General features: G+C 69.0%; 1 protein-coding gene across 1 annotated transcript; it reads right to left on the bottom strand.

Moving 5' to 3' along the window:
* Positions 1-1,748: 1,748 nt before the first annotated feature.
* EIF2B4 (eukaryotic translation initiation factor 2B subunit delta) lies at positions 1,749-9,246 on the bottom strand. The gene is made up of 13 exons (XM_068936562.1): positions 9,182-9,246; positions 8,944-8,987; positions 7,055-7,193; positions 6,375-6,584; positions 6,075-6,157; positions 5,771-5,862; positions 5,253-5,367; positions 4,833-4,909; positions 4,514-4,616; positions 3,243-3,370; positions 2,476-2,656; positions 2,195-2,375; positions 1,749-1,991 (listed from the first exon to the last, which is right to left on the bottom strand). The coding sequence occupies exons 1-13, from the start codon at positions 9,204-9,206 to the stop codon at positions 1,792-1,794; spliced, it is 1,578 nt and encodes a 525-aa protein (XP_068792663.1). The 5' UTR covers positions 9,207-9,246; the 3' UTR covers positions 1,749-1,791.
* Between the last annotated feature and the right edge of the window lie 1,631 nt (positions 9,247-10,877).

The raw sequence follows: 10,877 nt of genomic DNA, 5'->3' as shown, positions 1-10,877 counted from the left end.
GCCCCGCCACCCCACGCCGCCCCACAACAACCCCCGCCACACACACACACCCCGCGCACACCCACAGCAACACCCCCGACCCCGACACCCGCCCACGCCCCGACCCCGCCCCGCCGCCCCGCCGCGCCCCACGCGCGCCCCGACCTCCCGCCGCCCCCCGCCCGCCCCGCCTCGGCCCGCGAACACCGCTCCCGCCGGCCCCCGCGACGCCTCATCTGCATGGACACGCCCCGCACCGCCCCTCCCGCACACGCACCGCCCCCCAGCCCAGCTCAGCCGAGTCCAGCCGAGCTCAGCCGAGTCCAGCCGAGTCCAGCCGAGCTCAGCCGAGTCCAGCCGAGCCCAGCCGAGTCCAGCCGAGCCCAGCCGAGTCCAGCCGAGTCCAGCCGAGTCCAGCCGAGTCCAGCCCAGCCGAGTCCAGCCGAGTCCAGCCGAGTCCAGCCGAGCCCAGCCGAGCCGAGCCGAGCCGAGCCGGGAGAGGCTCCTGCGCCGGCCACAGAGCAAACGCCGCCTCCCTCCTGCAGCGGCGCCCGGCGGAAGCGCGCCAGCACCGGCCGCTCCGCCTGCCCGCCGCCCCTGCCAGGGCCGCGCAGCACCTCCGCCCGGCTGCCCCCAGCCACAAGCAGCTGCGGGCCAGGATCTCCCTGACTTCTGGGCACCACGGAGAAGAGGCTGGCCCCATGCTCTCCACGCACCCCCCCTCGCCCCCCACTTCACAGACTGGTACACGTTGGGGAGATCGCCTCGCCGGCTTCTCTTCTCCCGGCTAAAGAGGCCCAGCTCTCGCAGCCTTTCTGCAGAGGAGAGCTGCTCCAGGCCCCTCAGGAGTCAGCCACTGCCCCCCACTTTAGTAGCAGCAGCAAACTTGCTGAGGGCGCACTCCGGGCCTTCTCCTCCCCCCCGCCCCATTCCAGCCTCCCGTCCTCCCCCTCAGATCCCCAGGGACGACTCACCGGTCCCCGCAGCCTCCTCGTCCACCCACCCAGCACCAGCAAGCCTGGCAGTAGGCGCGGGAGAGGGAGCCCTCCTGCCTCCACACGCGGCCCCATGCAGCCCCTGAGCCTGACCTTCCTCACCCGGCTCCCAACCAGCAACAGGGACACAGGGCTTCCCCAAAGCAGCGCTGACAGGGGACATGGGTGTATAAAACCACTCATTCTGATGCAGAGGCCAAGCTCAGGCACTGTGCTCTCTGCCCCCACCCAGGCGCTGGGAATAGGCAGGGCAGCGACAGCTGCTGGCTTCAGCACTACCGGGGAAGCACAGACAGCACACAGCAACCCTTGCCCCACTGCTGGAAGGGCTGGATGTCAGCATGGACACAGCAGAAGGGGATGGTGAATTTCTGCAGCACACAGGAGAATCACCTACCCCCCGGCCAGACCCCGTAGCCTCTTCCCAGCCTGGCCACTGCACCCAGCCCCTCTTGCTGGGGCAGCCATGCCGGGGAGCAGCCCTGGCATGCCTCTCCAGGGGGCTGTGGGCTAGGTCGAGGTGGCAAGTTCTCCCGCAGAAGCCCAGCCTGATGGGCTGCCAGAACCGCAGTCAGAGGCGGCAGATGCTGAGTGGAAGGGGTCTGGGTGTCACCTCCTCGCCCAGATCCCAGGGAAGGGGCCCAGGGACAAGGAAGGCCCTTCCCCACTGCAGCCTGGAGCAGGCAGCCATGCCCCTGAGAAGTTCGGAGGTGAGGCTGGGGTGATGCACAGCCCCATGGCCTCTGCCGCACCACAGAAGGCAGAGCAGGCATATCGCGGGGACTGGGTTTATTCAGGGTCCATGCAGTGACCCCTACTATTGATCCACATTCTTGACACGCAGGACGACAGGCACCGAGGTGCAGGGGATCATGCCCAAGTCCGTGATGACCATGTCCACCAGATCGGGGGGTGTCACATCGTAGACCAGGTTGAGGAGTCGCAAGGATTTGTTCTCTGCCCAGCCACTGAGCTGGGCCTGCCCCTTCCGGAGCACAATCAGGTCATCGGGGTCATCTACAGAGAGAGGGAGAGATGCAGCCAGCAGGACCAGGGAAAGGACAACAGGTCTCCATCCTCCCTCGGGAGGTGTGCAACACTGCCACCTGCCGGCCTCAGTGGCCACCCTGCTGCGAGTGGTGACCCACTCCCTGGGAAAGGGGACAGGAGGGCAGCTCATCCTGTCCTGGCCAGCAGCAGGGGGAGGACTGAAGCCATACCCAACTCGTTGGAGACAAAAGAGTCCGTCTGCACCCGCTCGCAGAACTTGTACGTCTCGCAGCACACCAGGACGGGCACGTTGTAAGCCTTGGAGACCAGTGCTATCTGGGACGTCCCCACCCGGGACATAACAGAGCCGTTGGCCAGGAGCGCGTGGGCTCCCAGCAGCACTTTGGTCACCTGTCAGGGATGCACAGAGACCCATTAGTGCCTTTTACCACCCTGCAGCCTCCTCTGTGCCCACTGCCACCCTTTGTACAGCCCCAGTACAGCTCCTCACCTCGGGCAACACATAAGAGATGGCGTTGATCATCACATAGGTGCAGTGAATGCCCTTACGCACCAGCCGGCGCAGCGTGTCCCGGCCTTCCAGGCGCGGCCGGCTGTCCACTACGATCACGCGGAAGGCATGGCCCTTCTTCACATGGGCGTCACACAGCGTGCGGTTCACCAGGGAAGAGCTGACAGACACGAGTGAGCAGGCTGCTCTGGCCAGCCAGGCCGAGCGCTCACCCACCCGTGCAGCCACCCAGCTGGCCCTGTGCTGGCACCCCTTTGGAGACTGTCCCCAGAAACCAGCCAGGTGGGAGAGGAGACTTTCCTGGCATGGGTTCTGGTGGCGACTCAGCTGCTGCCAGCCAGCCAGGGGTTTGCGGAGCATCAGTGTGGGGGCTCAGCCAGGGGACAGCCCCAGTGAACAGCTTGTCCCAGGGGCTAGGGGTGCTGAGGTCCCAGCCAGGCTGGCTGCCTGCCAGCAGCTGCAACAGAGTGGCACTGCCAGACCCAGCTGTCACCATGGGTCCCGGGCACATCCAAGCCAATAGACATGTCTAGAACCGCTCTGTCACCCCAGGCCGGAGCGAGGCTCCCGCTGAGACCCTGTGAGGCTGGGGCTGTCAAGAGAAGAGCCTGGTCAGAGCTGAAGCCCTCCCGTGACAAGCGCTACCCAGTCCCAGAGCCCTCCAGTGATGCGCACATCTTGAGCCCCTGGGGGACACCCCTGTGACGAGCTGCATTTCAGCCTGGCTGCCCTGGCTCTCCTCTTACCAGCCATACACCAGGATCACATCGTTGTCATTTATCTTCTCAAAGGCAGATCTAGAAATGGCTTCAGCTGCCAAAACAATCTTCTCCCGCAAATATTTGTCGATTGTGTTCTGCAGCTTCTCCTTGGCCTAGGGAGACAGTGGCATCACATGCAGCCCAGCTGTGCCACACTCTGTGCCCCCTCGCAGCCCGCGTGGACCATGGGCTCAGCACTGCTGCAGGGGAGGCCCTGTCCTGCTCCAGCCCTCCCAGCCAGCCCATTTGCTGCAGGCACCTTCCCTGTGACGGGGCTCTGCAGGGCCCGTGGGGCTGCTCCTGCTCCTGCACACATCTACCAGCAGCCCGTGGGGCCTTGCTGCATGTGGGGTGCTCTGGCCACCAGCAGACCTTCCCCAGCCTTGGCCATCAGCTCCCTGCATCTCCGGGACAGTCACTCTGGTCAGCCTCTGCAGATGTCACTGCTCATATCTTTACAGCCCGACTCCTCTCACCCATTAGTCGCACTGCTGCGTGGGGCCTCATGGCCAGGTCTGGATAGATAATGCCACCCTGACCTCGTTCCATGGCCTCCGGGCTCTCGTGGAGCCTTCTGCATAGGACACAGCTGAGCACTGACAAACATGTCCTCCCTCATCCACGGCTTTACTGACGCCATCCAACCTGGTGCACAGGGGGGTCCTGGGGGACAGGGGCAGCTCGCAGTGTTGGATGCTCTGCCTGCCCTGCTGCTGGGGATGGCGCCAGCTGGAGCCACCTGCAACGTCCTGCAGCTGTTCGAGAGCTGTTTCTAAATGCGGTGCAATGCTGGCTACTGGCCAGCTCTGCAAGGCAGCGCTGTATTTACCCGGAGCACGTGCTCTTGCTGCGGCCTTTCCCATTTCACACCCCTGTTCTTGGCAATCTCCTGTCCCACCAGCACCGAAGCACCAGCCATCTGGCATCGCTGCTGCAGTGCACCCCAGTCCCCTGGCCCTGCTGAGCTGTGCCTACTTGCAAAGGGGAGCAGGTCTGGCCGCCTCCCAGAGCCACAGCAGGCAGCACCCGAGGGCAGCACAGTCTTCAGCTTCCCTGCAGCACTGCTCCCACCTGCACCCATCCCCTCTCCTGGCCCCACCTCCACCAGGGCCAACCCTTCACCCCGGAGCCTGCAGCCCTGCCACCTCCAGGGCCCTTTCCCACTCAGCACACTCCTGTGGCTGACTGCCCGCAGGCTTCCTGCTGCCCACGACAGCCAGAGGGCTGGAGCCTGCTGCTTGCGGGAGGCCACTCACCTCCTCCTCTCGCAAGGTGTCGGGGAGGCAGGAAATCTCCTTCTTGAGAAACTTAATGGCATTGCCCATGCTGGCAGACAGGGGTCGGCACTGGTTCAGGAAGCTGTGGGGAGGAAACACACTCAGCTCCAGAGCAGCCTGCGGGGCGAGGAAGGCCAGAGGGAAGATGCAGGCAGGCTGGGGATGGTGGGGAGGGGGGCAGAACCCAGAGCCTCCGGGAAAGCCTGGCTGTGTTTAGGTGAACACCAGCTCCGAGAGGTGACTGATGAGCTGCGCTCAGTGGAGCTCCAGCCCCTGCTCTGGCGCGGGTAGCCCTCACCTGATGTGCGGCTTCAGCTTGGCCACCAGGTCCCGCGAGAGCTCCTCGTTGAGGGGAGTCGAGTAATCCCGGATCAGCTGGCACAAGAAGAAAGAACACAGGAGTTTGGGGTGCCTGCTCCCTCTGGCCAGGTACTGCCCACGTCTGCCCTCTCCCGAGGGGCCACAGACCGGGCACAAGGACGAGCTGTGCAGGGCGATGCCCCTGTGCAGGGGAGCGGAGAGGGCCACCGGGACGCGTGAGCTGCAGCAGTAGGGTAAGGTAAGGTGGGAAGGGGTGTCCCCAACCATGGCCCCAGAACAGAAAGAAGAGGATGAAGATAACCATACACCCATAGCTCCAGGACTCAGGGAACAGGGAGAGGTGCCTGCACCTGGTGCAATGCCCTTGCTGCCTGGTGGGCATGGGTAACTTGCATACCTGTTTGAAGACTTCCAGCAGGGCAATGCAACGGGCATTGGAGCCATTGATGATCCCCTGGGAGTACTGAAGGCCAAGACGCACCACAGCTGGATGGATTACCGTGGAGGGGATGCTACAGGGACAAACAAGGAAGCTGTCAGCACTGTCACTCCACGGCCCAGTGAAAACTAACCTATTGCCAGGCCCTTATCCAAACCACCTGAGGAACGCCCCAAGAACAGAGCCATCAGTCAGGCTCCTACTTGCTCTGTAACCCAGGAAGTCGAGCTAACCCCAGAGCCCCTTCTCCTATGACCCTGCGCTCCTTGAGGGCAGCTCTCCTCGCCCCACAAACAGGACAACCCGCTGCTCCCAGCTCCGCTCCCCAAAGCGATTGACAGGTGCCCCCTCTACATATCAAGCCTGTCCTACACACAGAAATCAGGGCACCCTTTCACTTTGGACCATCCTGCAAACAGGCCAGGTGAAGCAGAGCCAAGCAATTGCCAGGGGCTTGGGCTGGGGAGGCCGCGTACCTCATCTGCTGAGTCAGTGGCTTTTTCCGGCTGTATTGGTGCAAGTGGGAGAACAGGTTGACCTTGGTGCCATAGTCCTGCCTCAGAGGTACCTGTAGTCGAACAGTGGCAATGATGACTTGTCCAGCGTCTCCATACCGCCCCACTCACTCCACCACCACCCACTGCCCCCAGTGCTTATTAGCGGCACACCAGAAGTCCCCTCTGCCCAGCCATGCATGCAGCCTGACCCCCGCCCTGTGCACCCACAGTACGACTGCCTAGCAGCATGCAGCCTCTCCCCCATGCCCAGCCCTCCTCCTACTTGCTGACGCTCCAGCTTCTTGGCTAATTTCTTCTGGGCAGCGGGGTCATCCACCTGCACGTGCTCTGGCAGCCGCTTCACCACTATGAGGGGAGCGGAGAGGGCGGCATGAGGCACTGCCACCCTGGTGCAGCTCCCATATGCTGTCCCTCACTCTGGAGGTGCACAGCGCAGCAGCACCCTGGGCACCAGGGGAACACCACAGGGACTGGGTGGTACCGCCCTGTGCCTCATACACCCTGCAAAGCTCCTACTCCCTCCCTCCCTGCTTGCCCATCCCTGTGGTGTCACGGTCTTTACCGGATTGAGGCTCAGTGGGGGTCAGCCTGGGCTTGGCTGGTGTGGCTGCCTGGCTCTGCTCTGCTTTCTTGGCCTGCTTCTGGGCCCGCTCAGCCTCCTGCCTGGCCCGGCGCTCTGCTCGTAGCTCAGCTTTGCTCTTGCCCCCCACGGGCTTCTCAGTGCCACTGGGGCCATCGGCCGAGGCTGGGGGGGACGCGGGGCGAGCAGCTACTGTAGAAGGAGTAGGGAAGTCTGTACCCAGCCTTTGTCACCAGGAGACACAGCCCAGCATGTGGGGGAAGGCTGTGACAAGGAGATTCGCTCCTGTGCAACTGTCTGTCCTCAGGCGAGCAGGTAGGACCAAACCTCATATTCTCCAGCACCCCCAAACCTCAGTGCAGCAGATATGGAGACCCCCAGGCCAGCCCTGCTTTCAGGCAGGCCTTGCTGCGTCTCGGTCCCTGCAAGAACGCAAGCGCTCCTGCCAAGAGGCGGTGGGGACGAGTGCTCGAGCGCACAGAGGAATGGGCCACCCTAGAGGTCCCACTGTGGCACCCCTAACCGGGGGACGTTCCTGGCTCAAGGGCTCTAAGGAGCACCCCACCACAGGGCTGTCCCAGTCTGAGGGGCAATCCCAGCTCAGGAGGCCTCAACTCGGGGCTGCCCCGGCTCAGGGGCTGCCCGGGGCGGGGAGGTCTCACCCTGGGGCTGCCCTGGTTCAGGGGGCGTCCCTGGCTCGGGGGGCTCTGCTCCCGGACCCTTCTCGTTCCTCTTCTTCTTTTTCTGCTGTTTCTTCTCCTTCCGCAGCTGCAGCTTCTCTTCCTGAGACAGCTCAGGGACCTGCGGGCACAGATGGTGAGGCAGCATCCAGCCCCCGCATGGGAGCCCCCAGCCAGGCCCCTGCCCTGACGCAGACCTTCTGGCCCCCCCCCATCGGACCGGCCCCCCAGCCCCCCACACCAGCACCCCACTGACCCCCCACACCAGACCTGCCTCCCTAGCCCCCACACCAGCACCCCCCGACCTTCCCCCCCCGGCCTTCCACACCAGCACCCCCCCAGCCCCCCACACCAGACCTGCCTTCCCTAGACCCCCTCAGCACCCCCCTAGCCCCCCCCACCAGACCTTCCCCCTCAGCACCCCACACCAGCACCCACCTGGACCCCCTACCGGACCTGCCCCTCCGGCCCCCCACACCAGCACCCCCCTCACACCACACCTGCCCCCCCCAGCCCTCCACACCAGCACCCCCCTGGCCCCCCACACCAGACCTGCCCCCTCAGCACCCCCCTGCCCCCCCCACACCACACCTGCCCCCTCAGCACCCCCCGGCCCCCCCCACACCACACCTGCCCCCTCAGCACCCCACACCAGCACCCCCCTGCCCCCTCCACACCACACCTGCCCCCCCAGCCCCCTACACCAGACCTGCCTTCCCTAGACCCCCTCAGCACCCCCCTAGCCCCCCCCACCGGACCTTCCCCCTCAGCACCCCACACCAGCACCCACCCGGACCCCCTACCGGACCTGCCCCTCCGGCCCCCCACACCAGCACCCCCCTCACACCACACCTGCCCCCCCCAGCCCTCCACACCAGCACCCCCCTCACACCACACCTGCCCCCCCCAGCCCTCCACACCAGCACCCCCCTGGCCCCCCACACCAGACCTGCCCCCCCCAGCCCCCACACCAGCACCCTCCTGCCCCCCCCACACCACACCTGCCCCCTCAGCACCCCCCTGCCCCCCCACACCACACCTGCCCCCTCAGCACCCCCCTGCCCCCCCACACCACACCTGCCCCCTCAGCACCCCACACCAGCACCCCCCTGCCCCCCCCACACCACACCTGCCCCCTCAGCACCCCACACCAGCACCCCCCTGGCCCCCCACACCAGACCTGCCCCCCCCAGCCCCCACACCAGCACCCTCCTGCCCCCCCCACACCAGCCCCCTCAGCACCCCCCTGCCCCCCCCACACCACACCCGCCCCCTCAGCACCCCCTGCCCCCCCCACACCACACCCGCCCCCTCAGCACCCCCCGGCCCCCCCCACACCACACCCGCCCCCTCAGCACCCCCCTGCCCCCCCACCACCACACCCGCCCCCTCAGCACCCCCCTGCCCCCCCACACCACACCCGCCCCCTCAGCACCCCCCTGCCCCCCCACACCACACCCGCCCCCTCAGCACCCCCCTGCCCCCCCACACCACACCCGCCCCCTCAGCACCCCCCGGCCCCCCCCACCACCACACCCGCCCCCTCAGCACCCCCCTACCCCCCCCACACCACACCCGCCCCCTCAGCACCCCCCTGCCCCCCCACACCACACCTGCCCCCTCAGCACCCCCCTGCCCCCCCCACACCACACCCGCCCCCTCAGCACCCCCCTGCCCCCCCCACACCACACCCGCCCCCTCAGCACCCCCCGGCCCCCCCCACACCACACCCGCCCCCTCAGCACCCCCCTGGCCCCCCGCACACCACACCCGCCCCCTCAGCACCCCCCTACCCCCCCCACACCACACCCGCCCCCTCAGCACCCCCCTGGCCCCCCCCCCACCACACCTGCCCCCCCGGCCGCCCCCACCTGCGCTCCTGCCTGCAGCGGCGCGGCTGCTTCGGGGCCCGCACCTGGGAGGGAGGGAGGGAGGGAGGGAGGCGTGAGCGGCGGCGGGCACCGGGCTGGGGCCGCGGGAGGCAGGGCCGAGCCCGCTAGGGCCAGGCCGGCACCGGGCGCGGGCGGCAGCGGCCGCGAGGCGCAGGGAGCCCCCGCGGCCGGTCCCGGTCCCGGTCCCGGTGGCGGCGGCGGCGCGGCCCGCACTCACCGCCCGGCGCGGCCCGCTCCGCCATGGCGCCTCCCGCCGCGCCCGGCGCCCCCTGTCGGCCGCACCGCCGGGCCGGCCCCGCGGCGTGACGTCAAGTGACGTCAGCGCCGGGGCGGCGTGACGTGGAGTGACGCGCGCTGGCGCCGCTCAGTGGTGGGGGGGGGGCTGCGCCCTTTCTCGGGGGTGAGACGGGAGGGGCCGGACGGCGGGGCCCGGGGTCTGCGGGGAGAGGGACCCGCCTGGGGCCGGCCGGGGGCCACGGGGAGGCGGCGGGGCTGGAGCGGGGCCGAGCGGGGCCGGATGGGAGTCACCGGGGGCCACCGGGGGTCCCAGGCCCCGGCCGGGCCCAGCGCTGGGGCGCTACTGGGAGTCACCGGGGGCCACCGGGGGTCCCAGGCCCCGGCCGGGCCCAGCGCTGGGGTGTTACTGGGAGTCACTGGGAGGTCACCGGGGGTCCCAGGCCCCGGCCGGGCCCAGCACTGGGGTGTTACTGGGAGTCACCGGGGGCCACCGGGGGTCCCAGGCCCCGGCCGGGCCCAGCGCTGGGGCGCTACTGGGAGTCACCGGGGGCCACCGGGGGTCCCAGGCCCCGGCCGGGCCCAGCGCTGGGGCGCTACTGGGAGTCACCGGGGGCCACCGGGGGTCCCAGGCCCCGGCCGGGCCCAGCGCTGGGGCGCTACTGGGAGTCACCGGGGGCCACCGGGGGTCCCAGGCCCCGGCCGGGCCCAGCGCTGGGGTGTTACTGGGAGTCACTGGGAGGTCACCGGGGGTCCCAGGCCCCGGCCGGGCCCAGCACTGGGGTGTTACTGGGAGTCACCGGGGGCCACCGGGGGTCCCAGGCCCCGGCCGGGCCCAGCGCTGGGGCGCTACTGGGAGTCACCGGGGGCCACCGGGGGTCCCAGGCCCCGGCCGGGCCCAGCGCTGGGGCGCTACTGGGAGTCACCGGGGGCCACCGGGGGTCCCAGGCCCCGGCCGGGCCCAGCGCTGGGGCGCTACTGGGAGTCACCGGGGGCCACCGGGGGTCCCAGGCCCCGGCCGGGCCCAGCGCTGGGGCGCTACTGGGAGTCACCGGGGGCCACCGGGGGTCCCAGGCCCCGGCCGGGCCCAGCGCTGGGGCGCTACTGGGAGTCACCGGGGGCCACCGGGGGTCCCAGGCCCCGGCCGGGCCCAGCGCTGGGGCGCTACTGGGAGTCACCGGGGGCCACCGGGGGTCCCAGGCCCCGGCCGGGCCCAGCGCTGGGGCGCTACTGGGAGTCACCGGGGGCCACCGGGGGTCCCAGGCCCCGGCCGGGCCCAGCGCTGGGGCGCTACTGGGAGTCACCGGGGGCCACCGGGGGTCCCAGGCCCCAGCCGGGCCCAGCGCTGGGGTGTTACTGGGAGTCACTGGGGGCCACCGGGGGTCCCAGGCCCCGGCTGGGCCCAGCGCTGGGTGCCGGGCAGAGACTGGCCGCTGGGAAGGCCCCCGGGAGCGCCCGGGGGTGGTCAGGGCACCCTGGGGGCGGTGGGCACGAGGGCCTGTGGCCGCCAGCGGGCTGCGGGCCCCTTTAAGGGACTGCACCATTGCCTGCGGGGGGGGGGGCCGCCGCAGCCCCCGCCTCGCCCCCCCAGGCCGCTGTCATCTGGGCGGCGCCGCCCCCCGCCGGCGGTAGTTCCCTCTCGCCCGCGGCACCATGGCGCGGGGCGGGGCGGGGGCGGT

The sequence above is a fragment of the Struthio camelus genome, chromosome 3 (genome assembly GCF_040807025.1).
Source record: "Struthio camelus isolate bStrCam1 chromosome 3, bStrCam1.hap1, whole genome shotgun sequence".
In the NCBI taxonomy this organism is placed as follows: domain Eukaryota; kingdom Metazoa; phylum Chordata; class Aves; order Struthioniformes; family Struthionidae; genus Struthio; species Struthio camelus.
Note: the sequence above shows the minus strand (reverse complement) of the source record. Positions and strands in the feature narration are given on the sequence as shown.

Excerpts from the sequence above, each read along its gene's own strand:
- EIF2B4 (XM_068936562.1), bottom strand. The coding sequence starts at position 9,206 with ATGGCGGAGCGGGCCGCGCCGGGCG. Across the intron at positions 8,988-9,181 it reads GGAGCGGGCCGCGCCGGGCG|GTGCGGGCCCCGAAGCAGCC; the intron begins GTGAGTGCGGGC and ends CCTCCCTCCCAG. Across the intron at positions 4,910-5,252 it reads TGCTGGAAGTCTTCAAACAG|CTGATCCGGGATTACTCGAC; the intron begins GTATGCAAGTTA and ends TTCTTGTGCCAG.